General features: G+C 38.3%; 1 protein-coding gene across 1 annotated transcript; it reads left to right on the top strand.

The window, feature by feature from the left end:
- Positions 1 to 3975: 3975 nt before the first annotated feature.
- LOC103720278 (probable GTP-binding protein OBGC2) lies at positions 3976 to 21475 on the top strand. Its single transcript, XM_039127340.1, has 12 exons — positions 3976 to 4186; positions 4279 to 4429; positions 4670 to 4754; positions 4844 to 4933; positions 5391 to 5402; positions 5603 to 5659; positions 6350 to 6599; positions 8230 to 8451; positions 10533 to 10616; positions 15316 to 15516; positions 15611 to 15718; positions 21260 to 21475. Exons 4-12 carry the CDS (start codon positions 4914 to 4916, stop codon positions 21374 to 21376), a joined length of 1071 nt encoding a protein of 356 aa, XP_038983268.1. The 5' UTR covers positions 3976 to 4186; positions 4279 to 4429; positions 4670 to 4754; positions 4844 to 4913; the 3' UTR covers positions 21377 to 21475.
- Positions 21476 to 27914: the final 6439 nt, after the last annotated feature.

Below are 27914 nucleotides of genomic sequence, written 5' to 3' on the forward strand. Positions count from 1 at the left end.
GTTATACGTTTACGTTTACGTTATACGTTTACGTATACGTTTACGTCATACATTATACGTTATACGTTTTACGATATACGTTTACGTATACGTTATACGTTATACGTTATACATTTTACATTTACGTATACGTTATACGTGATACGTTATACGTTATACGTTATACGAGATACGTTATACGTTATACGTTAAACGTTATACGTTATACGTTTTACGTATACATTACACGTTATACGTTATACGTTATACGTTATACGTTTTACATTATACGTTTTACGTTTACGTATACGTTATACGTTTTACGTATACGTTTACGTTTACGTTTATGCTATACGTTATATGTTCTACGTTATACGTTATACGTTATACGTTATACGTTTACGTTTTACGTATACGTATACGTATACGTTATACGTTTACGTTTTACGTTTACGTATACGTATACGTTTACGTTTACGTTTACGTTTACGTATACGTATTTACGTATACGTATACGTATTTACGTATACGTATACGTATACGTTTACGTTTACGTTTACGTATACGTATACGTTAAGAAAACGGCTGTGCTAACGCACAACAGCGAAAACCGTTGTATACGTATACGTTTTCGTTACACGTTTACGTATACGTTATACGTTTTCGTTATACGTTTACGTATACCTTATATGTTTTCGTTATGCGTTTACGTATACGTTATACGCTATACATTTACGTATACGTATACGTATTCATTATACGTTTTCATTTACGTTTACGTATACGTATACGTTTACGTAATACGTTATACATTTACGTATACGTAATACGTTTACGTTACACGTATACGTTTACGTATACGTTACACGTTTACGTTTACGTTATACGTTTACGTTTACGTTTACGTATCCGTTATACGTTTACGTTTTACGTTTACGTTTATGTTATACGTTTACGTATACGTTTACGTTATACGTTTATGTTATACGTTTACGTATACGTTTACGTTATACGTTTACGTTATACGTTTGCGTATACGTTATACGTATACCTATACGTTATACGTTATACGTTATATGTTATACGTTTATGTATGCGTTATATGTTATACGTTATACGTTTACCTTTACGTTATACGTTTACGTATACGTTATACGTTATACGTTTTACGTTTTACATTTACGTATACGTTATACGTTATACGTTTACGTTTACGTTATACGTTTAGGTATACGTAAACGTTTACGTAAACATATACGTTATACGTTATGGTTATACGTTACACGTACACGTTATACGTTATACGTTATACGTTATACGTATACGTTTATGTATACGTTATACGTTATACGTTTACGTTTACGTTTACATTATACGTAATACGTTTACGTTTACGTTTACGTATACGTTAAACGTTACACAGTTACGTATACGTAAGCGTATTACGTAAACGTATTACGTAACGTAAACGTATACGTTTACGTATATGTTATACGTTATACGTTATTCATTTTACGTTTACGTATGCGTCATACGTTATACGTTTACGTTTATGTATACGTTTTATGTTTTCGTTTACGTTTACGTATACGTTATACGCTGACGTTTACGTATACGTTTACGTTTACGTTTACGTATATGTTATACGTTTACGTTTACGTATACGTTATACGGTTACGTTTATGTTTACGTTTTATATTTTACGTATTACGTTTACGTTATACGTTTTACGTTATACGTTTTATGTTTACGTTTATGTTTACATTTTACGTTTTACGTTCACGTATACGTATACATATACGTTTGCATTATACGTTTTCGTTTACGTATACGTATACGTTATATATTATACGTTATACGTTTTTGTTTCGTTTACGTATACGTTATACGTTTACATTTACGTTTGCATATACGTATACGTTATACATGTACATTTTCGTTTTATGTTTACGTTTACGTATACGTTATACGTTTACGTTATATGTTTACGTTTTACGTTTACGTTTACGTTTACGTATACGTTATACGTTTACGTTTACGTTTACGTATACGTTATACGTTATACGTTATACGTTTAGGTCTGTTTACGTATACGTTTACGTATACGTTTACGTATACGTATGCGTTATACGTTTACGTTTACGTTTACGTATGCGTTATACGTTTACGTTAACGTATACGTATACGTTTACATTATACTTTTACGTTTACATTATACGTTATACATTTACGTTTACGTATACGTTATACGTTTACGTTTACGTTTACGTATTACGTTTACGTTTACGTTTACGTATACGTTATACGTTATACGTTATACGTATACGTTATACGTTATACGTTATACGTATACGTTATACGTTATACGTTATACGTTATACGTATACGTTATACGTTATACGTATACGTTATACGTTATACGTTATACCTAGACATTATATGTATTCGTATACGTTGTACGTTATACGTATACGTTTACGTTTACATTATACGTTATACCTTTATGTTTACGTTTACGTTATACGTTTATGTTTTTACATTTACGTTTATGTTTACGTATACGTTTTACGTTATACGTTATACGTTATACGTATACGTTATACGTTTACGTTTACGTATACGTTATACGTTATACGTTATACGTTATACGTTATACGTTATACGTTATACGTTATACGTTATACGTATACGTTATACGTTATACGTTATACGTATACGTTATACGTTATACGTATTCGTATACGTTATATGTTATACGTATACGTTTACGTTTACATTATACGTTATACATTTACGTTTACGTTTACGTTATATGTTTACGTTTTACGTTTTCGTTTACGTTTACGTATACGTTTACGTATACGTTATACATTTACGTTATATGTTTACATTTTACGTTTACGTTTACGTTTACGTATACGTTATACGTTATACGTATACGTTATACATTATACGTATTCGTATACGTTATACGTATACGTTTACGTTTACATTATACGTTATACATTTACGTTTACGTTTACGTTATACGTTTATGTTTTTACGTTTACGTTTAAGTTTATGTATACGTTTTACGTTATACGTTATACGTTATACGTATTCGGATACGTTATACGTATACGTTTACGGATTCGTATACGTATGCGTTATACGTTTACGGTTACGTATACGTATGCGTTATACGTTTACGGATACGTATGCGTTATACGTTTACGGATACGTATGCGTTATACGGTTACGTTTACGTTTACGTAAACGTATACGTATACGTATATATTTACGTATACGTAAACGTTTTCGTATATGTTATACGTTTACGCATACGTATACGTATTCGTATACATATACGTTTACGTTTACGTTTACATTTACGTTTACGTTTATGTATTCGTAGACGTATAACGTAGACGTATCCGTATATCTGTACGTGTACGTGTATGTTTACGGTTACGTTTACATTTACGTATAGGTTTTCGGTTCGTTGTACGAGTACGTCCACGTATACGGATATATCTACGTTTACATATATATGTACGTCTTTGTATACGTATATACGTAGACGTATACACGTATATGTATGTACGTATATGTATACGTAGACGTATACCTATACGTAAGCGAAGACATAAGCGAAAATGTGCGCATATGCGTAAACATAAGCATATGCATACATGGAAACATAAACGTAAATGTAAACGTGTGAATAAATCTAAATGTAAACGTAAAAATATATGTAAACGTATGCCTATACATATGCATAAACATATGCGTAAACGAAAACGTATATGAATGCGTAAACATATGTGTAAGCGTATACGTATACCGGTATACGTATACGAATATGTATGTATATATATATTATAAAAAAATTTAATTTTAAAATGGCGGTATTAATGTAAATTTAAATTTTAAAATTGGTATGCATCCAAAAAAACCGTCATATATGTGACCTCGTCTTCCCTATTTAAACCCTTCGCCACTGCCCAAATTGCCACCGACGCCTCTCTCTCTCCTCCGTTCCCACTGCCCGCCCGCCCCCCCAACGTCTCTCTCTGAGCCCAAGAAACTTGAAGGCCGGAAACAATGGCGGAGATGGGGGAAGAAAGCCTCCGCGACCCGGCGACCCGGCGACCCAGAGAAGAAAGAAGAGGAGCAGTGATGGGAGGAAAGAACTCTAAGCCTCCTCCAAGGCCCAAGATCGATCAAGGTCCCACCTTTCCCCATGTTTCCGCTCCCTTTCTCTCTCTTCCATCTTGATTCTTTGATGACGCTCTCTCTTTCCTTTTGGTGGGTTTGCAGATATCTCTGGGGCGAAGGAGGGAAAAAAGTTGGGCAAGAAGCACAAGGTGAAGTGGATGAAGAGGCCAATGACGATGCCCCAGGTCATCGTCGTGTTCGTCGAGATCTTAGGGAAAACGCCATCAGATACCTAAGCAACTGCCTCGTCGAGGTCTCCATTTCTTTTTTGAATTTTCTTGGGTTTCTTTGTTGATTTTGGGTACATCTGTCTCGATTTAGACTTTTCTCTCAATTCGTGATTTACATGCCCTTCTTGTTCTATTTTGAAAAATCGCTTTTAAAGGATTCCAGGTCATATGAAATTTGGTTGTACAAACCAAGATCCAAGAAATTGATTACCGGTGATTAATGACTATCAGAGTATCATCAATTTATACATTCTTGGCTGCAGAAAAAGGGAGGAAGATCCAGATAATTACCACCGGGCTGGTTTTTTGGTGTTCAATTCCTATGCTACAATGTCTGGATTGTTGCAGGTGGTCGTTTGTTTCTTGGTTCTAAGATTCTATCTGATTGCAAATGGCTTGGTTAGTTTGATATGTATGTTTTTGATTTGATGGAACAGGAGATTGTGGGGTTTTACGTGAAGATGGTAAATGAAACTCTCAATGTGAGATCCATTAAACGTCTTGCTAATGTTCTCCCACTTTTTCAGGTAAGTTTTGTTCTCTGTGTTTGTGAGGTTTATGTTATTGTATCCATCATTGTTTTTGTTGTATGAAATAAATCTTGTTTCCCCCTCTTTTGAACCATTCGCTGACTAGTCAATAATCTATCGTTTGCCCCTCTTTTTCTATCGTCTCTGCTATCTTTTCCAATCTTTCTTTGCTCATGAGGTGAAGAACTTGTTTCTTATTCTTCTTGATTGGTGTCTGAAGCTGAGGAATTTAAAGAAATTAATTATAGAATAAGTAGATTTTATCTGTCTTGAACTCGTGATTTTTAATCATACTGTTCTTGAGAATATTGTAAGTTCTTGAATTCTTTTGCAATTTCTTTTTATTGGACGAATAGCTAACCAATTATCTTGGATTGTTTGAACCGTTCGCTGACTGGTCAATGGTTTATGATTTTTGTGAACCTTGAAGAATTAACAATGATTCTTATTGTAGTTCGCCTAATCCTTCTGTTTCGCAACCTAAGTGATCTCATGTCCTCCTAGTGGATCAACTTGAGCATCACAGGTTGGGTATGACAAGAGGTGAAGAGGTGTCTTGCGGATTATTAAATTTAACTAAAAGCACCATATGATGAGCTGCATGGGGTGCATCGTCGAGTGAGGCAGATTATTTATATTGGATTTGATAAGCAAATGATGAATTTATGGATTTAGCAAAGAAAGAATTGCCACTGTGTGGGTCAGGGGTCTGGGAATCAGATGGTATGTAAGGGAGTTGATGTAGATTTATATTGATTTCTATGTGATTTTCTTTTAACTTTGAGATGACAACCCATAGTTTATGATGTCTAATCTCTTTTACATATGCTTGTTTAATATTCAATTTATCGAACATTGAATTCTTTTTGGAAATTTGGTGAACCCCTGTTTCTCTTTCTGTCTCTCCCCAGAATTTTCATCTTGTCTACTTGTTTTTAGACTCTGAATTTGTGATTAAATATTTAACTGAAGCACTCTGAGTTTATTAGTTCATAGCGTTTTGTTCTGTTGATTTGTGCAAGCAAGGGGTACTTAAGATGATTGTTTTGCAATGGGCGTTGTAATAAGCTTGAGAAGACCAGATTATACTTTAGAGATAGTTTCACTAAAATGATAGTTTTGCATATTCAGGAGAAAAAGGTACGAGCATGTTACAGCTTTGTAAATTCTCATTTTGTCTTCATGAAGGATTTTAGTAGGAAAAAAACTATTTCTTATTACAACTTCTTTGAAGAGATATTGTAGGAAGCCTGATAGCATAAGAGATTTGATTCATTTATTGTACTATTGGATTCTGATATCCTGCTTTTTACATTTCTTTGGTGCTCGAGGCTTTTGTTTTGATGGAAATTTTGGAATAATTTTTGAATTTCTAGATTACTCATAATTTACCATGAGTTGTCTCTTTTGCAGGGGTAGACAGTGGAGTTATAGTTCAAAAGGCATTCAGTACTTTGTCATTAACTGCAGATCTGCAAGGGTCAAAGAATCTCTGTCCACTAATGCTGCCACATTGATAAGAGAACCATACCACTATTTTGATCAGGTTGTCATCACTGTACGTTCTGGAGATGGAGGCCATGGTGCTGTTCTCAGCTTGCCAAACCTTAGAAATACCACTATTTTTGCTATGTTCTATTGTTTTGGATGGCCTAAAGGTAAATGAAGTTATCTTCAACCATGTGATGACCTAGATGCGATTCTATAGCCTTAAACCAAGTGTTCTAAAGCCGATAACCACACTGAAGTTGCTTGCAAATTTGTTTAGGAGAAAATTGCTGGCAAGGAAATATTGTTTCTTCGTTTGATTTGAAAATCAATTAGATGACTCTTTCACTAGTTTGAAGGATCTACATGGCAAGTTATGCATGATTTTTTGTCAGTACAACAACTTTAGGAGGGAAGTTTGATTTTTGATTGCATTCATGCAATGACCCAACTGCTTATCCTTCAGTTTTGTGAGCTATATACTGTATGCGCACTTTCTTACAAAGGCCAAACTCAAGGTCTGCGGAACTGTCCCGAACCGCCCAGTTCAGGGCGTCCCAGGCCATACCGGTGGCGGACCAGAATGGTTCTGCCATTGAAACCGAGACTTGCCGGAGGGGAAGAAGGAGAAGAGGAAGAGGGAGAGAGAGAGAGAGGGGGGGGGGGGGAGGAAGGGAGCAGGAGAGGAGGGAAGAGAGAGGCCGGGGCTAACCGGCTGAGGCCGGGAAGCCTCCGCGCTCTCTCCCTCCCTCCCTTGCTCTCTCTCTATCTTTTTCTCATTCTCCCTTCCCTTGCCATAGAAGATGTGTCGATACGGGCCCGGCACGGCATGGCGCGGGCCCATACCGACTCGTCCCGCCGGGCAACCGGTATGGTGCCTGGTACCGATTCCGCTGTCCTTGGCCAAACTACTACATTATGCAATAATCATGTCACCTGTTGAGGGCATGTTCTTTGGCCTCAGTATCTCAAAGACTGGTTTACCTCTCTTTCCATCCTTTCTTCTGTGTGTGCACATGCATGTGCATGTCTGCTTGCATGTATATGTACTGTGTACATATGTATATATGTAAATATGTGCCTATTCTCTCCGAGTTTATGCCTTTTACTTTATTCGAGGCATAGCTTTAGTTCTTGCTTTCACCAAGCCCCAATCACTAAGTTTGGAACTGTAGTTGCTGTCATCCAATCGACAGCTTGTTACAAGCATTTGAGTGGATGAAGGCAACTATCATTTCTGCCATTTAAGTTATTGTATGGCCAATTTTTGTATCTTTTTAAAGATGTAGGTCAAAAAGATGGAGTCAATTCATGTAAACTATGGAAAATGTATTATGTACGCGTAAAACCTATACTGAAATCAAAAATAAATAAGCTCCTTTCTTTATGATAATATATAAATCTACCTACATACAAACACGTAATATTTTTGATATTTTGTTTTTCAATCTCCATATTCACCCCATTATAAAGAAATTTTTCTATATTTTAGTTTCAGTTTATAAAATAGAACACAATTTGATGGGAAACATGAAGCCTTCTTGTCTTAGAGCTGACAGGTGTGCTTCATAGCTGTCATATTTGATGCAAAGGGGCTTGGATGATCATGTCCATGTCATAGACCAAGATGAAATTTGATGGGTTTGTCTAGTGGCCGTCTCCAAATTTTTGACTGCATAATTTACTTGCTTGCTACCAAGATTCCTTGATCATCTTGCTATTATGCCTGTAAAGTTTCAATTTTCTTTTGCGTCCTGTTGTATGCAGTATAATAAAATATGCTTATGTAATTTTGATGTCTCTTTATAATTCTAGTATGTGCTAAAGCGGCAAGCAGATTAAGCCTGATAGTCAATACACAATATTTCCATTTTACCATAGTGCTTAATCAACTTTTATTCCCTTATTCACTGTTATACGTGTCATGCCCTTTTTTTTCACAGATTAGCTTGTTTGAGATGCCGGAACATAGAAGGAAAAGGTTGATGGCACTATCTAGTAATGTGATGAGGGATGAAAGTGACAAGGTAAGCTTCTGTCACAGTGTTATTGAAGCTGAATTTAGGTATATCTATCAATTATTGTACTTGCTTAGTTGTAATTTGTTGAGTCTCAAAATGAATTGTAGCTGTCAACATGTGATGCCTTTGATGTACTTGAGATGCATTATTGATCAATCAAACTATTAATTAATTAATTAATTAAATTCAGGAAAGTAAGAAAATGGAGAAGATCGCATTCTGAGGAAAACTCCTATTTGCAGCACTTGTGTCTGTCAAAGGTCGGCATGGTCTGGTAACATACTGTTTGTGCCTTTGTGGTGCCTGCTGGCCATGTGCCGTCCTTATAACATGAACAATGAGTTTATGCTGGTCTTTGTCTATCCATGCTACTGTGTGCCAATTGGCATGCACCAGCATGGACTAATAAGAATTGGTATGCACTCTAGTAAGAGCAATACAAGGGGTACGTACCCCCTGTTCTATGCCTGTCCTTGGCTGGCGGAATACATGCCATGCAGCAGGGACCAACACTTGACTGCATTCAACGCAATAATAGTTGATGTTGTATAATAATAAAGTACACAATCAAGACTTCTAGATCTAGAACCTTGTAATTGGTGTCTTTCATTGCTTTATGATCTCATGAATGACTGCTAAGGATACCAACTTTTTGCAGCTAAAAATACTCAAATAAACATATAAATATTAGTCATGTGTATTAGTTGATACTCTTAGTTTGAAGGTTTTGCAATGTACATATGCAATCTCTGCTATTTGCATGTATCTAATTTATTGGTTGACATGCATCAATTTGTCCAAATTCCATAACATTAAATTTGTATATATAACACATATACTGCTGCCTCTGACTCTTATTAATATGTGAATGGTATGACTACAATATCCTTTGAACTTTATCTGAAGATGTCAGCTAGGCTTTTGAGTAAGTTCATCTCACATTGTTTTCTCTCTCTCTAGGAGAAATTGGTCGTTGATATTTAAGATGTGATGCAAGAAGGATTAGGAATGATATAATTTGAACCTTTTGTTATCGAAGATGAAGACAAAAAGGAGACAAATTATTAATGAAAGATTAAATTAGTCCTAAAAGTTGAGATGAGTTGTGAACAGGCTGAGCTGAACTTATCATTTGATGACAGTTTCTGCTTTTAATTCCCAGGGATTTCTGAGAACTCAAAAAGTAAGCAAGAAACCTTGCTTCGCCTAGGGTTCTGGTCATACACAAAAAACTATGGCTGATAACTTCTTTAAAATTTTAAAATTTACTCCTCTTTTAATGTTAAACCAAATTAATTCCGCAAAATATAACGGAGAGATTTCAAAAAACCAAAGAATGAAACATAACTTGTATTGCATACCAGACCATTAACTACAACCTCAAAATTTAAAGATCTTCCACTACACGCTATCATGACTGTTGAAACTTGCCTTCTGATTTGATCTACTTTGAGCTTTGAGCATATGTTAATTTGGAATCTATGGTTGAGTATGTAGATGTGGTAATCTAATTCTTGATATGCACCTTGATCCATTAGACAAACACTGCCAAGATCACAGAACGAAAAGCCCATTTTAGAGTAAGCAAGAAAATGACAGAGAGGCTATAAAATATTTCTATCCCTTTTGACTTTTGTTAATGGTACACAAACTGAAAGGATGAAAGCCTTAACACAAGGAGAATACCTAACCCTATATGAAGATTGTGAATCGGTTGGATTTTTTATAACATTATACCTTAAACCTTGGCATATCTATTGCATAATTTATTTGCTATTAGCAGTATATGTCACATAATTTATTCACAAATGTTTCACATAACATTATATTTTAAGCCTTTTGATTTTTGCTTAATGGTACACAAACTGAAAGGATGAAAGCCTTAACACAAGGAGAATAACTGGGTCCTATATGAAGATTTTGGATCAGATGGATTTCCTATATCATTATACCTGAAACTTTGGCATATGTATCCCATAATTTATTTGTTATATCAGTATAGCTATTAAAGTTATAGTTGGTCTCATTCACGAGGTGTTTTTATTTTTTTTTCTCTGTATAAGCATCTTGCTGCTGCTTTTTTGAAGGTTCTAGTTCTTGGTCAGCCTGGGGAGGAGGTTAGCTTGGAACTCATCTTAAGAGTGGTTGCTGATGCTGGTCTTGTGGGGTATGTGAACAATCTTGAAGTCCTTTCTAGGTTTGACATTTATTATATGAAATTAGTGGTCAGTAGTGCTGTGCTCTTCTTTCTTTTAAACCATCAACTGCAGTATCTAGAGATAAGTTTAACTAGGTTGATGAAGATGACAATTTTTAGTTACCATGAGGAACTTTAGATGGGATGTAGTATTAACTTTGATTGCCATGTGTTTTGAAATGCTATGTAATTCAAATCAAAGGAGGGTCAAATACTTGCATACTCAGTTTTATTTGTACAATACGATACATGATGCCTTTCAAGTGCAAAATAATTGGAAGGCCATATAAAAGCTTATTCTTTTTTAGTTAAATGAGGGTGAGAGGGCCTGACTATTATTACTTTAAATTTGGTCAAGAGTTTCAAGATATATCGCTTTTATTTGGAAAGGTCATAAAAGGATGCATGATTGAAATAAGCCAGTAAGCTGTGTAATGCCTAGCATTTATAAGGTGGTATCAAAAGTACCTTCCAAATGTGTGAAGGTGGTGACAAATTGTATTGTTTCTTCCTTGCAAGGTACTTTTATATTTTTTCAGAAAAATGTTTGGCTACTATGAAAGTAATGCAAGAATCATTTACAAGATTGACAACAAAGGAAGTTCTTGCTCTTGAGTGTTTTTTCTAATGCTTGCAATATCTAAAAAGGAAAGAAGAACAGAAGCCAATGATCTTTTGCTGCATTATTTTTTTTAGCAGTGGACTCTATTTCTACATTGGCTGCCCATATAATTTTGTATTTATTTGGAAACCAATCTCTCATATCATTTACTGTATTGTCACCATCGCAAGTAGATGTTGTTTATGCCACTACAAAAAAACTTGTCTTTTCCAATGCTTTTTAAAGCCTATACTGAAGCTTATAAGTGTCGGTAATTTTGCTGCCGACGCTTTCTAAAGCGTTGCAAAAGTGTCAGCTATGTAAGAGTGGAAAAAAATCTGCTGACGCTTTAGCATCACTAAAAGTCGACGCTTATAAGCATCAGGCAGTTAGCGCCTCTTGAAAGCGTCAACTATTAACTGCTAATTTTTTTATAGCATCGCTTTAAAGCATCATTATAATTATTTTTATAAAAAAAATATTTTAAAATTTTTTTCCCTTTTAGCAAGCTTTAAAGGTCAGAGGTCATCCTTCTAGCACCGTATTTGCATTTCATGATCCCTGCCAGACCTCCCTTAAATCCATACAACGTGCTCCCCTTGGCTCGATCCTGCAAGTAATCTACCAAAAACCATAGAAAAGAAAAGAAAAAAAAATCAAAAGATCAATCTAACAATCAATCAACCAAAAACACAAAAGCATCCACAACTACAAAGGGACAAAGAAAGAAATCAATCAATTTGTACGGGGAGAAAAGGACAACCAAAAGAAACCATGAAAAGAAGCACTCACCAAAGATCCCAAAGATGACATTGTGCCCACCGGGAGCTTGGCCTCCGGAGAGCACCATACCGACATTAAGAATCCCAGCCATCTCCGACGGAACAACGCCCGTTGGCACTAGCATGACCGATGGTTGACCGAAGAGATTAGGAAACAGCTTCTTGATCTCATATGCAACCCATACCATCACAAGCATTACTATCAGAACCTCAGGTCGATCTACATAGATCTCAACCAATAACCAAAAGAGAGAAATGAAGGAAGATGGATAACGGGGTTTCTGGCGGCGGAGTTCGGAGCCTCATCGATAATCTTGAAGGGCCCTCTGACGACGGAGGGAAGGGGGAGGGGGTGGTTGAGGCGGCTCGTCTACACCTCGCTGTACACCGCCACGAGGCCGCCGGGCGATTGCCACTTGCCACCATTAGCGAGGACGGAGTTCGCAACCATCGTAGGAGATCAAGAAAGATCGATCTCAAATGAGACGCAAGCGAGCGACGGAGAGAGAAGGGGAGGGGGTTAGGGATTTGTAAGGAGGGACGGCTGGGTTGGAAGGGGTTAGGGATTTGTAACGAGGGGGGGCAGCTGGAGGGGTTAGGGATAGGGAGGGGGCTTCGACGACGCTTTGTAAAGCATCGTTTGGGGAGGGGGGGATAATGCATTGTTGGGGGCAATCGGCCTCCAACGATGCTTTCTAATGTGTCGTCTTAGAAATTAGGCCTTCGACGACGCTTTTTAGAGCATCATCTTGGGGGTGAGATTTAGCCTCCGACAATGCTTTCTAAAGCGTCATCCTAGGACGACGATTAGGCCTTCGACGATGCTTTCTAAAGCATCGCCTTAGCGCACTAAGTCTTCCAACGACGCTTTTAAAAAGCGCCGTATTACCTTAGGCTTCCGACGATGCTTATAAATGTTATCATAGCTCTCTTCCCACTTCCGATGCTTTTAAGCGCCGGAATATATCGACGCTACCTCCTCGCATCGCCAAAATTTGGTGCGGTGACTGATTGAAGACGCTTCTTTATAGCATCGGCAGATCACTGTTGGGAAAGCCACTTTCCCTGTAGTGTGCTTTTTTCCCACTCTTATATGCAAGAATGCATGGTAGTAGACCTCTTCAAAAGCCTCCAATGAGAAGTTTGGGGAACACCACACTTGCCATGGATTGACAAATCCAAAGGACTTTTCAGCTGTTGGATAATTTCATCACTTTCCTTTTGTTTTTGTTGTTGGAGGACTATTTTGCATGAGCATTGCTAGTCTCAAATTACATTGGCATCATTGTAGTTGGTAGACCTCGAGAGCTTTTTAAGGCTTTTTCTTAGATGTTTTCGGTGCCTTTTCCGCTAACCTAGTCAATGGTTGCAAACAAGCGTTTTCTGTGTTTTGCTTACTTACAATAGAACCTCAAAATGTCAGAAAATTTAACTCACTTTTCCTATGCAAAAGAAGGTTTTGAAATGTCTTCAAATACTTTTTTAGTACTAAATTTTTCCAAATAAATTACACTTTTTTTTACCAGTCTATTTCTATTCTTGAGCCTTTCTAACTTTATGCAGGTCTTTTCTTTCTTTTTTTCCTTTTTTGGTTAGTTCGAGTGAAACGGACACTTAAGCTAGCTAGATTGTTGCCTAATTAGAAACTTAAATCACAATTAGAGAACTCATGTAATTTGATTAGGATTTGATTCAAGATCTGTCTGAGGTTTTCGTTTTATTTCTTGCAGGACCCTTTTTCAAGGATTTATTTTTGGCCATTCCTTGAGGACCTTTTTCTAAACCGTTTGTTCCATTTATTTTCTGTTTATGGGTTAACTGCCTCTTACACTCTGTTCTGGCATTTGGTGTCTTTTCGAGATTGCTGACAGCATCTTGGTATCCGTAAAATCGTTTCGGTGTTTAACTTACAAAGCCTTGTTCTCTTAGTTTATATTGCCCTTTCACACTTGGCTGACCAGAACTACAGTGTCTTCGCTGAGAGTGTTTGAACATCAGCAAAGCCTATTTATATTAAGAGATTTGATACTATATTCATTTTTTGTATGTTTTGCTATTTCACTTGGAAATTATTGGCCTGCTAAGTGCTCAATGCTTGGTTGCATTGTCTAGACCCTGTCAGTCATTTTGCTGTAAGGTGTATATGTGCCTTACTGTGTCCTTAGCTCTAAATTCTTGCAGTAGTGAGGTTGAGCATCATTCTTGCTTCCTTCGTGCTTCAGTTTCTTCTATTACTTTTATCATGCTCATGTATATTTTGGTGTTGCTCCAAGCTTAATAGGTGGAAGCTTGTCAACAAAGATGAATTACTGCAACTATTAATATGATCAGGGTTTCAACTGGAACTGTTTCTATTATACAAGCTCATCTACTAGAGTGATCCTAATGTTGGTTCTTTGCATCCCTTCCTAGGCTGATCATGAGATCCCAAAGCCTTTTGATTGGTTTGAGCATACTATTCTTGCTAGTGATATTTTTAGCATGATTTAATTTTGTATAGTGCTCTTTTGGAGCTTAATATGATCAATCATGTATTAATGATTTAACGTGAACCCAGATATTCATGTAAAAACATCCAAGGGGCCAACATTGACTTTGACTATCATGGATATTTTAGTGATTTGCCGCTAGCAATGGAAACACCAATTAAATTGAGAACATGAGTATAATCATATATCTGTCCCTTTGCTGCAGTAACAATGCTCATATTTTCCTAAGTAACTACTTATTCTATCACTTTGGTTATGTTTGCCATTTGTAGTATATCTAGACCTACTGAGATTATCTAAACCCTCCTTGATTCTTGAATCAGGTAAGTCTACCCTTACTCATCCACAACCATTGCTGAAGCCACTTTGATTTGCTCTATTAATACTTCACCAGTTTTTATTTTACATAAGGATGCTTTTATGAAGGGGTGCAAAGAAGGTGACCCATGCCAACCTGTGCTTTACATTATTCAGTAAGCCCAGTGCTCATATTATTGTCAGAAGTCCTTATAAAACATGATAAAAATGCACCATGTTTGAATTAATATAAACAAACAACCATTACATTGCCAAGGCCCAAGACATCAGAACAAATAGTGCTTACTATATTAAAAAAAAAAGAGCATATCAGCATTTCATTTGGCAATTGGAGCTCTGTAATTGATATATTGGTTCTAGAGAGCTACCTTATCAACTCAATCCTTGTTGCATTGAATTTAGTGAAGTGCTTACTCATGTATAGCTTATTTGTACTAAATAAAGGAACATTTTGTTGAAGGGTATCTTATTTGCTCCCCCCAGGGACTCCCGAATGCTGGAAAGTCAACTCTTTTGGCAGCTATCACGCTTGCAAAACCAGATATTGCTGACTACCCTCTCACAACTTTAATGCCAAGCCTTGGTCGCCTTGATGGAGACCCTACTTTAGAAGCACCTAAGTATTCCTCAGGAGCAACATTAGCTGATTTGCCTGGTCTGATCGAAGGTGCTCATTTAGGCAAGGTACTTCTGTGTGCATCGTATCTTGTCATATTTTCCTTTATTGACAGCATCAGATGCTTTATTCACAAAAAAAAAAATATATATTTTATTACAGGGGCTTGGTCGGAATTTCTTGAGACACCTAAGGCGAACTCGGCTTCTTGTTCATGTTGTTGATGCTACTGCAGAGAACCCCATAAATGATTATAGAACTGTCAGGGAGGTAACCTATATTTTTGCTCCTTATGTAGCAATTTATTAGTTTCTATCTTCATTTTGTTTTTGCTCTTTTTTTTTTAACTGGAACATCTTCAATAGCTAACTGTAGTAGATAACTTTAGTGTGGAAATAGTTGAATGTGGTTCTAGCTATTGAACTGATGTTTTATTAGCAGACATAGCTATAAAGGCTAAGAAGTAGCCATGCCACGTGAACAAGAAAACTGAACTTCGCAAAGGATCCAAAAACAAAATCGACCAACAGATGAATATCCAGAACACGCAAAAGACCACAGCATAAGCATGAAACTGATAGCTAGAGTCTGCAAAGGATTTCAAAACTTCCATTGCTGTGAAAAGTTTTTGGGAGTCTAATAGGCTTCAAACTTCTCTCATCAATTTGTCAACTAGATTGCATGTGATAGATTATTTATTCTAAAAGAGCTGTGGACAATGACTATGTGCTTAACTTAAAATTTTATTTATAGTTCTTTCAAACATCTTAGAAAAAAGTTTTGGAATACTCCAATGATGATCCACATGGAAATATTTATCCTTCAGATAGATCTGAATATCTGATTATGGTAGAATTGAGATTCTCCATATTGACATTGCTAACATTGTCTTTTGTGAACTCCAGTGTCTAAAGTTAAGCGCATGCATGTGTTAGATGCTTTGAATTAACATGAATAATAAAATTTCATTTTTGATAGTAATATTTTATATACTCTTTGTGCATATCTTTCTATAGAGGATAAATAGTCTTTAAAAGAGATTTAGAAGAAGTGCAGCTCAAAAATAGGGTGCATCCATTGGCTTGTCAAACACACTGTTTATCAACCCATCCCTTTTTTGAATTTGGGCTCATGATATCCCTATCATCTAGGACTCTAGACCCCGCAATGGCGGGAGCCTCGTGCTCTAAGCCACCTCTTTTTTTGAAACATAGAAACAACCTCTTTGTATGTGGAGGTAAGGCTGCTCCATTATGACCTACTGTCATGGGTTCAAATACGAAGCCTCTCCGCATGCGCAGATAACATACATACGACCCTCCCCAACGCCCACAGTGGTAGGAGCCTTGTGCATTAGGATGCCCTTTTATATCCCTATCATCTTGAAGGAGGCTTCTCTTATACCTTTTGTTAATGAATAGGTGATATTTAAATCCTCAAAGAAAAAAGAAAAGCAAATGGTACTGCCACGCCCCGAGCCCGGAGCACGGCAGACGTCGCACGCCCGCACGGGCACGCAAGGCAGCTGACCACGTCAAAGCTATCACAAATGCTTAAAATTTGCTTAAACATTTATATATATACAAAACAATCTTACAAAGTTTCCAAAATTTGCATATATCAACATAGTTCAAATATTTTAGTTTGACTAACCAAAATTCTAATTTTGGCAAAAACTTCCAAAATCTATCGCACTCCCCAATCCCGTGCGATCAAGCTTCTGGATCTAAAAAACAAAGAAAATAGAATAATGAGCTATACTAGCCCAGTAAACAACATAATACCCTAGAGTGGGGTCAGAGCATATTAAATGTTTAATTAACATACAAAATAATGACTGAAAAATAAATCACAATAAGCATTCTAATTTTTCTTTTCAAAACTTATCATCATTTTCACAAAAACTTTGATACTAAAATTCCAACATATGTAGGCTATGGCCATGAAATCCAGTGGCATGGGTCGCACAAAGTGCCAAACACCACTATTATTATACGCCGGTGGTACGGTGTCCAAACACCACTATTATTAAACATCGATGGTACGGTGTCCAAACACCACTATTCTAATCACCGATGGTACGGTGTCGAAACTGGTCTCTCACAGATACAAGTCGACAGGGCCAACGAATAATCTTCATTGACGGGGCCAGATCATAGCCATGCTGAGAATACATACATGTATACAAAATAAATTTTTCATCATTTGCCCAGTCACATTTTTCAGATTTCATAACATATAACATAATAAATTTCAAATAATATTTAACATGCATGACCCATTTTACTAGGTACAAAATATATCTCAAGATTCAATCAGTAATAATTATTTTATCAAATACTTTGAAAAATACACTTTGAGGTATTAAATTACTTATCTTTTGTTGCGTAAATTCCACTTCCAACAAACGGATCAATTGCACCTGTTTAGATATAATTAATTTTCTTGTTAAGTTCAGGGCTAAGCAAAATCAAAAATACTATTTTCGGTCCAACAGGGTCCCACATGGCTGAACTGAGCCCAAGTTGGGCCCACAATGGGTACGGCCCAAATAGAGCCCAACAAGGCTGGACTGGGCCCAAGTTGGGCCCACAAAGGGGTACGGCCCCAACTGGGCCAAACATAGTTAAACTGGGCCTAAGTTAGGCCCGCAATGAACAGAGCCCAAGCTTGGCCTAGTTCGGCCCACGATGGGCCTTCCTTCTTTTCTTTTGTTTCCTTTCCCTTTTTTTTCTCTTTTTCTTTTTCTTCTTTTCTCTTTCTTTCCTTCTTCCCGTTTCTTCCCGAAGCTTCCTGTTTCTCCTTTTTTTTCTTCTTCTTCCCGTAGCTCTCCCCCTTCTCTCTTTTTCCCTCTCCTCCTCCTCTCTTCTTCCTTTCCTTTACTTCTTCTCTTCTTCCTCTCACCTTCCCATGATCATAAGGAAAATCCCACGTCGGAGCTTGAGAGAACCCCACGGTGGAGAGGGAGCTCGGCAGGAAGGGCGATGGAGCTCTTGGGAGGGCCGGCCGAGGCCAGCGGCGCCTATGGCGACCCATCTTCTCCCGCGGAGGGATGACGGCATCGCGGGATGACCGTGGCCGAGCTTGCGGCTGCTCCCCATGATGGTCGCGGCTCTCACGACCGGGCTGCAGCATCGCGGTGCTCACGGCCAGGGTCAGCGGCACCAGCGATGCTCACGGCCGCACACGGTGAGCCTTCCCTTCTTCCCCTTTCTCTTTCTTTCTTTCTTTCTTGCTTGCTTTCTTTCCTCCTTTCTCTCTCTCTCTGTTATCCCATGCAAATCGGGAGGGAAGAAGGTTGGGAAGAGGAAAACTAAGATGGTCGGAAGCTTACCTAACTTTGGGGAGGAGTCACGAGCACCTTCTCCGACGATGCAGACGTCCGTTCAGGGAGCCCGATCTCTGAGGAAGGAGGAGAATAGTGAGGGAGAAATAGTGACATGGGTTCAGTTAATAGAAGGGTGAGTTCTGGAGGGTTCGACGACTGAACCACCGTACATCCACTTCTTCCCCCCCTCGAAGCAACGGATAGTGGCCTCTAGATGGGCTGCCGACTTTGGTCCATGTTGGCCCATCTGGCGGCCCGATACTCACAGGTACCAACAACAAAAAGGATAAAGCTATGTTTATTTAGCAGTATCCTACAAGTGGAGATGGTAAGCAACAAACAATTGCACAGACACCACTTGAGTTGATTATATTTTTTAACATCGTAGTTGTATAGTCCTGCTTTGTACTGTTCATATAAGTGCTATAGAAGTATGGATCCTAGGTACCTTGAAACTTATCTGGCATCCTTGAATGTTGGAGTAGGAGTATTATCAGAGCGAGGTTGCAGGTTCAAACTCCCAGGGTGTCGCTTAGGGGGGAGATTGTTGGGATTCCCCCTTAGGGGTTCGCTGCCACGTGTGGCTTATAGGGTCCACATGGTGGCATCGGTGCTTGACAGCCCAGCCTGCCGATGCGCTTATGGGGACGCATTGCGAAGCCCCTCCTGCCTACCTGTCGCTTAGTACGGAGCTCTGCTCTGCCGTTGATAGCCGTGGGGGGTGCCTTGCGGTGGTCAGCCTCGACTTAAGAAAATAAAGTTGCGCCTCTACTAACAGCAATTGCTTTTAGTATGGTAGTAAGCGCTTGATTCAACAAGTGGGTTTGCCAACCTTAACTTGGATATGGTATCTTCTAGTAAACATGTGATTATATGATGTCTAGTTTAATACAAAAACTGCATCAATTTCCAGTTGTGTCTAAAACATATTAACATATTTTGCTTGTTATAAAATCATACCTGACTTTTATGCTATATTATGATAAGGGCTATCATGCCCTGAAGTTTTATAAACTATATGTTGTGTTGAGGTGTCAATTTGATAGCTTGGAGAAATAAGGATAAATGTAGAAATAAACTTATTAATGATGGCTCAGATATTATGATATAGAAGATGAGTAGATAGGCAGCAGATTGTATGATATGATCAAGTGTGATGTAAGATACTCCAGTAATAAGAGAGGCTTAGGACATGTATATAAGCAATCTAGAATAAGGACCTTAGAAAATATGGCCGGAAGTTTTTAGACAGGATCTGACAAAGCTTCCACTTAAACTTAAGATGCAGTTGTTTTTAGGTAAAGAATTGCTCAAAGATTTTTTTAAGCAACCTAAAATATAGCATTGGGAATGTAAATTACATGTTAGAGCAAGGTCGGTGGAACCGTCCCGAATCGAGTGGTTTGGAGAGTATCGAGTCGTATCGGTGGCAGACCGGGACGGTTCCGGCAACCGAGAAAGAGCGAGCGGGGAAGAAATGGAGAGGGAGAGGAAGAAAGAGAGAGGGTTGCAGAGGCCAGCAAGCTGTGGAGGAGGGGCTCCGCCTCCAGGTCCTCTCCTCCGCCTCCTCCCTCGTGTAGCTCGCCAGCCTCCACCACCCTCTCTCCTTCCCTCTCTCCCCCTTCTCTCTCTTTTTCTCTCCTATTCTTCCTTTTTTCTGCCTCCTCTACTGTGTCGGTATGGGCTCGACACAGAATGGTACGGGGGCATACCGACCCATGACGCCAGATAGCCAGTCCGGACTTCAGTTTCGGCACAACAAACCTTGTATCAGAGAAAGTATGGATTGTTGTGACCCCCTATCTTATCGAAGATTTTTACTATTTTAAATAACTCGATGAATATATTTTCACTTTTGACTATTACTTCTCTCTCTTTCTCTCCCCTACTCCCCACCCCCTCTCCTCTTCTCTCTCCTCTTCCTTAAAGATCTAGCAAGGCTTGAGCCGAGAGTGGTGAAGATGGAGTCTTTGAAGCCATTATTAGCGATTTTTTTCATTATTATAATTTGTAGTTGTGGATGGGTGACTCAAGCACACTCACCAAGGGCCAATTGAAGTCCTTTCTGCAAGAGTGCTTATGGACTAAGGCTATGGTTCTCATAGTACATATATTTTAATATGTTTTGCATTTGCCTAAACCTTGTTGGTTTTTTCAAGTTTAATAACTAATTTTGCATTATCTTGGACTTCCAAATGCTTTATGCTACACAGATAAGATTTAACTAGATGTTTATAAGCTCTACTCTTTCAGATGATAATACTACCATTTAACTAGATGTTTATAAGCTCTACTCTTTCTGATGATAATACTACCATTTTAAAATCCACTTGGCCTATGACGATGCTTGCATCAAGGATGAACTAAGCCATGAACATTTGGACTCTATATCTTCATCCTTTTACGGTGGCTAATGTTTCTCTATTGTATGCTTATGATTATCAAAAAATACTACTTTTGCTGAGAGTAGCTTTGACAACAAGTGGACCTTCCTGCAAGAATTACGAATGTACAACCCAGACTATCTTCAACGACCATATATGGTAGTGTTAAACAAGATTGACCTTCCAGAGGTGCATTCTAGTTCCATGCTCCAATAAAATTCATGCACTTATACAAAGCTATATCCATGTTGTTGACCCAAGGTTTGATTTTGATGATCACAAAACTATAAATAATATTTACTATTGATTGTGTCTTGGCAAGAAAGATAGAACATGAGTTTTTACAGAGAATGAGAGGCATTCACAGATTAAGGGTCGAACCCTTCAACAAAGAAGTCGACCCCAAGCAGCTAATGTCAAGGAAAGAAAAGCAAAGTTCTGTGGATGAGTCGACCCCAGGTTCTCAAGAGTCGACCCCAGCGAAGCAGGAGTCGACCCTTGTGCTTAAAGAGTCGACCCTCGATCTCAATGAGTCGACCCTTATGTTTCAAGAGTCGACCCCTGATCTCAATGAGTCTACCCTTGTGTTTCAAGAGTCGACCCCAGCTCAGTCTCAGCATTGGATAGATAGTCAACTTCTGGATTCCTCAATGAGTCGACCCTTGTATTTGTTGAGTCGACCTCCGATGCAGATGAATCGACCCTTGGGTTTGAAGAGTCGACTCCAAAGGATCGAGAGACAAAAACGCGATTTTCAGAGGAACAATGGCCGAGTCGACTCCAGAAATCTTCGAGCCGACTCACTCAAAAGGGAAGAACAAAAAGCAAGCTCAAATGAACAGTTAGCCGAGTCGACTCTAGAAAATCTTGAGCCAACTCCACTAATGAACGGCAGAAGATCACGACAGCACTGATGCCGAGCCGTTCCAGAATAACTAGAGTCGACTCCAGCTACAGTCGAGCCGACTCACAGAATTGCCGAGACGACTCGAGGACGGACAGAACTCCAACAGCTAGTTTTTCCATATTTCCAACGGCTCTATTTTTGTGTCTAACGGCTAGTTCTCAGCTTCCACGCCACCCAAAGGTATAAAATGAAGATGAGAACAAGGAGAGAGTAGAGAGATGATTTAGAATAGATTGGGAAGAGATTTCAAGGAGATTTAGAGAGAAACTTCCCAAGAGCTTAAAAGATCCATTCAAAGAAGAAGAAAGAAGAAGAGTGCATTCGACGGAATCCCAAGCTCTCTCTCCATCTACTTGCTGCATCAGTGATCCTCAGCTTCGTGCAAAATCAGAAGAGGATCAAGTAAAGGAGAAGCTGAGTTCTTCCAACATCGACTTGAGTTTGAAGGCTTCTATCCTTTATCCATTTGTTTAGATTGCTATATCTGCTTATTTCAGAAGCTTGTATTTGTTCTTAAACTTTATTTTCATATCTTGTGACTTGATTCAATTGGGGGATTGAATCAAGTGGTATTGGTTTAGTTGGTCAGCCAAGGTAAAACCAACTGGGTTGTTTGTGACACCATAAAACAAACGGTATAGGTTCTAGTCGGTGATCCTGTAAAATCGATCGGGTTCGTTGTGCTCCCAGAAAACAACAGGTTGGTTGTGTGCCTGTAAAACAATTGGATAGGTTCTAGTCGGTGAGCCTGTGAAAACCGACCGGGTTCATTGTGCACTCGAAAAACAACAAGTTGGTTGGGAGCTTGTAGAACAACTAGACTGTAATCCGAGAGATTATAGTAGAATTTCCAAGAGGTCTTGGAGAGTGGATGTAGGTGCAAGGTCGGCACCGAACCACTATAAAACTCTATGTTTGTGATTGCCTTGTTTTACATTGTTTCTATTATGCATTTACTACTTTATCTTAGATCTTTTTCAAGTGCACTTACATTAGCAATCACATTCCTTCTTGCTAAACCTTTGGACTGAATTCAAGCCCTACACCCAAAGAGCTTTAGCAAGATATCTTTTCGCTGCACTTAACTCTAAAACTGATTAAGTTTAAATCTGTTAAGATTAATTTTTTTTTAATTACCCAATTCACCCCTCCTGTTGGGCTGCGTATCTGGGCAACAATTGGTATCAGAGCAGGTGCTCTAATATTTGTTGTTGATCCTATCAACAAAGCTAAAGATAATGGCAGCCCCTGTTGAGACATCTATGTTAGAAGACCAATCCACAAGCAGACCCCACTGTTTGATGGATCAAACTATACATATTGGAAAGCGCGAATGCGCATTTTCATTCAGGCCTTAAACTATGATTTGTGGACTGTCATTTTAAATGGACCTCACACACCCACAAAAATAATTGATGGCTTCCCCTTTCCTAAATCTGAAACTGAATGGGATGCGCAAGATAAAAGATTGGCTCAAATAAATGCTAAAGCCATAAATGTGTTATACTGCTCTTTAGATGCAAATGAATTTAATAGAATATCTACTTGCATCTCTGCTAAGGAAATCTGGGATAGATTAGAAGTGACTCATGAAGGAACAAACCAAGTTAAAGAGTCAAAAATTAATATTCTTGTGCATAAATATGAACTCTTTAAAATGGAACAATATGAGTCAATATCTGATATGTTTACCAGATTTACTAACATTATTAATGATCTAAAGAGTCTTGGCAAGTCCTACACTAACAGTGAACTCATGAGAAAAATTCTTAAGTGTTTGCCAAAGATATGGGAAGCCAAGGTGACTGCAATACAGGAGGCCAAAGACCTCAACATTCTACCCTTGGAAGAGCTACTAGGTTCACTGATGACCCATGAACTAAACATGAATCAGAACCTAGATGAAGAGTAGAAGAAAGTAAGAACAATCGAATTAGTGAAATGAAAGAAAAATTGAGTACTGAAAATAATCTTTTGAAATCGAATTCAGAGAAACTGATTCAGAAAAATCAAAGCCTAATCATAGAAAATGAAAAGCTAAGTCTAGAGATTAATAAATTAAAACCTCTTGTTGATAAATTCACTCTTACTTCAAAAAAGCTAAACTTGATATTAGAAAATCAACAAGCTGTTTTTGATAAAGCTGGACTTGGGTATCATCCTCTGTTAAAGCAAAAAACCTTAAGAAAAATGTATGTAAGACCTGCAAAAGCTTTTACCAATACTTTCAAAGAAAAATCTTTTGGTAAAGTTATTAAGCAAATATGGGTTCCAAAAGGAAGCATTGGCACTAACCCTCAAGGACCCAAGCAAGTTTGGGTACTTAAAATGAAAATCTGAGGTTGTGTTTGCAGGAGTGCCTTATCACCCATGGTCTCAAGAAAATATTTTTTTTGGGTACTTTGGCACAAGAAAGGTATGAATGAATTTTAATCTTCTTACTTTTGAATTATTCTTTTCTTAAGATTATAACTGCAAATCTGTATGCTACTTGGTGCTTTATTTGTATGATTTTTTTTTGTTTCTAAACTTAATTGCATAAATGATTAAAACCTTAAATTGAAACTTTCACAGTAACATCCCCAAACATTTCATAAAATACTTAAGTGTTTAATCTTAAAAGGAAATGTTATTAAGCAATTTCTTCAATCAAAAACTTGACTTATAACTCCCCCAATCTTGATTTTAATTGATAAATTAATATTAAAAATGAATAATAAGAAAAATCTGATCATAACATCTTTTATTCTTGTTGACCCCTCCTTAGGAGTCAACTCCAGGAATGGAGTCGACCCCTGACTGGTAGGAGTCGTCTCAAGTCGACTGAAACAAATCGACTCAAGACCCTGAGACAGAGGAGTCGACCTCTCAAAATGAGGAGTCGACCCCTTCTCCCAGGAGTTAACTCGTGTTTGTTCAAGTCGACTTCTGATTTGGGAGATGGAGTAAAACCCCAAATCGAATCGACTCCTTCTTCATTTCTATTCCTTCGAGTCGACCTAGAGAGCTCATTTCTCCGAGCGGCAGACAATTTCCAGCTCATTTCTCCTTCGGTTTCTTGCTGCTCCTCTCTGTTACACTCCTCTCTTCACAATGGCAAGGAAGTAAACTGTGATTCGTTCGAAGAAGAAGAGCTTCGCTCCAAAAGCCTTAGAGAGAAGGTTGAAGGCCAGATTTGATGCCCCTCCTCCTCAAACCATTCCATCTCCTCCTAGGCAAGTACCTAGTTACCCGTCCAGTCTCTCTCGGTAGAAAAATGGACTTTGCCTTTTTAGAGACCGAGGGGTTTACCATAGGTCTGAAACTAAAAGCCATGGGGTGGAAAACCATATGTTCCCTGAATCTTCCGACCTATCCCAACATAGTCCAGGAATTCTATGCAAATTTAAAGACCAGAATGGGTGATTTTGAAACCGTTGTTGTGATAACTGCCCCATTCCAAGAGAAATGGAAGGTGGCCATTACACCATGGTACAGGCATTTGTAATGCCTGGTGGTGGATGGTTACAACCGTCCATCTCCCTCAGCGATCGGGGGCTACAAGAAGCCCCGATCGGCTAGGCATTTCACCACCCTTTCCTCCTCCACTGTCTGTCTCCCTCTCTCACAATTCTCCTCGTTTGTCAAGACCTAGTGTTAGACCTATGCTGCCGGAGCAGAAGGCCGCATCGCCGGAGTAAGAGGCAGACGACCACCTTCAGAGCAGGTAAAGCCCTTCTTCATAATTTATTTTTGTAGATCTAGCTTAGAGATTAAATCTAAACAAAAAAAAAAAGAAGGAAAGGTGGGTGTCAGCCGGGGCGGCCGCGAATAGCGTCGGCCACAGGCCACGGCAGCCACAGGCCATCGGCCGCGAGCACCAATTGCAGCCACAGGGGCGGCCGGTGCCGCTGACTAGCCGGAGAGCACTGCCGGCTGCGGGTCGGGCCCTCCTCGGGAGAAGAAAGAAGGGAAGGAAGAAAAAAAGAAGAGAGGAAGAGGAAGAAAAATAAAATAAAATAGAAATATTTACCGGTGGTCGATCCGAGGGCGCCGACCTCCACCGCGGGGCGGGTGGTCGGCTGTGGGCACGACCGCAAGCACGGCCGCCGGGCGCCATCGGCTGTTGCCCGTCCTTCCCGAGCCTCTTTGCCTCATGGGAGGAGAGGAGAAGAAGAGGGGGAGGAGATCGCGGTGGAAATGGAAGAAGGAAGGGAGAAGCTTCGGGAAGGAAGAAGAAAGAAGAGAAGCAAAAGAGAAAGAAAAGAAAAAGAAAGAAAAAGAAAAGAAAAATGGGTTTAGCGAAATTTGACTAAACCCGAGCCCAATCAGATTGGACTAAGTCCGAACAAACCCAAACTGTAACTTGGGTTAAATCACTGGTTCTAAATCGAGCCCAATCGCTCCAAATTGGGTAAATTGGACTTGAGATCCAAGCAAGTAAATTCATGTTATGATAAATTAAAAAATTATAAAATAAATAGGGATTAATGTGACCCTTATGTGATTAATTTAGGTGATCAAGGATTCGTCACCCGGACGTAAGAAATTGGAAAGCAAATTGCTGTAAGTAACCCTGGCACAATCTTATTGATTTCAAATTACTGTTTAATTGTAAGTATAAAATTATGAAATTGTATTTGATATGATGTATTTTCTCAAAGTTAGGATCAAGCATATGATTGCATATGATCAATGAATTTGATTAAAGAGCATCCTTCATGAATATTTGATGGTGTATGAGTTATGAAATTATAATTATGTTAGACTGCATGAAAAATGATATTTGAGGCATGTTTATGCATTTTAAATTATATGATGCCATTTATTATTTTCCAACCTATTTATGATGATTATGATTTATGAAAGAAAAAGAATAATGATTTATAAACTCTCAGATTGCTCTGTACGGTCCTCGCCAGCGGGTTATAATAGCTTGGCAGATGGCCCTCGCTAGCGGGTTATAATAGCTCAGCATACGGCCCTCACCAGCGGGTTATAATAGCTTGGTGTAGACCCTGCCAATGGGGAATAATAGTTGGCAAAGATTATGGTCCTCGCCAGCGGGTTATAATAGCTCGACATATAGCCCCGCCAACGGATAATAGTAGTTGGTAAATATTACGGCCCTGTCACGGATAATAATAGTGACCATAGCTGCACTATTATCTGAGAGCATGGTTTTCGAAGCATGAATAATGGCAAGTATGGATTTCAAAGCATGAATAATGGCAAGAATTTTATATGATGCATATTCATATTTATGAACTTTCATTGATGGAACATGCATTGCTTTATGACCTGATTTGTGTATATCATCTATAAAATGTTTTATTTTGCCATAATTGTTAGCTTCTTAAACACTGCATTGGCATAATTATGTTTGATCCAATAAGATAGTACTTGGTTACTTACTGAGCTGTGTAGCTCATATCTTTTTATATACTTTTTTCTACAGATGAATAAGACCACTAGGAGCAGGGAGCTTGGTGTTATTCAGGGTTGGGTAACTGAAAATATTATGTAATAATCAAATTTTAGAAGCTCTATACTGTTCCAACTTCATGAGTAATGTTATGACATTAGTAAATGAAACTATTTATTTTTATTATGAAATTTTAAGCGGCTTCATGTTATTGTGTGCATAAGATTGCAATAGCACGGCCATGTCATGATCCGGATTTGGGGTGTGACATTTAGTGGTATCAGAGCAATAGGATTAATCATGAGTAAAAAAAAAAAAACTCTAAGTTTTAGTAAGGAAAATGGGTAGTTAAGTCTCGTTCAATTAAATTCGGCATATTCAAAAGAAAGAAAATTAGTTAATTGAATTATGCTAATATTTTTGATAGGTGAAAATGAGGAATA

This window comes from Phoenix dactylifera, chromosome 1, assembly GCF_009389715.1.
Source record: "Phoenix dactylifera cultivar Barhee BC4 chromosome 1, palm_55x_up_171113_PBpolish2nd_filt_p, whole genome shotgun sequence".
In the NCBI taxonomy this organism is placed as follows: Eukaryota; Viridiplantae; Streptophyta; class Magnoliopsida; order Arecales; family Arecaceae; genus Phoenix; species Phoenix dactylifera.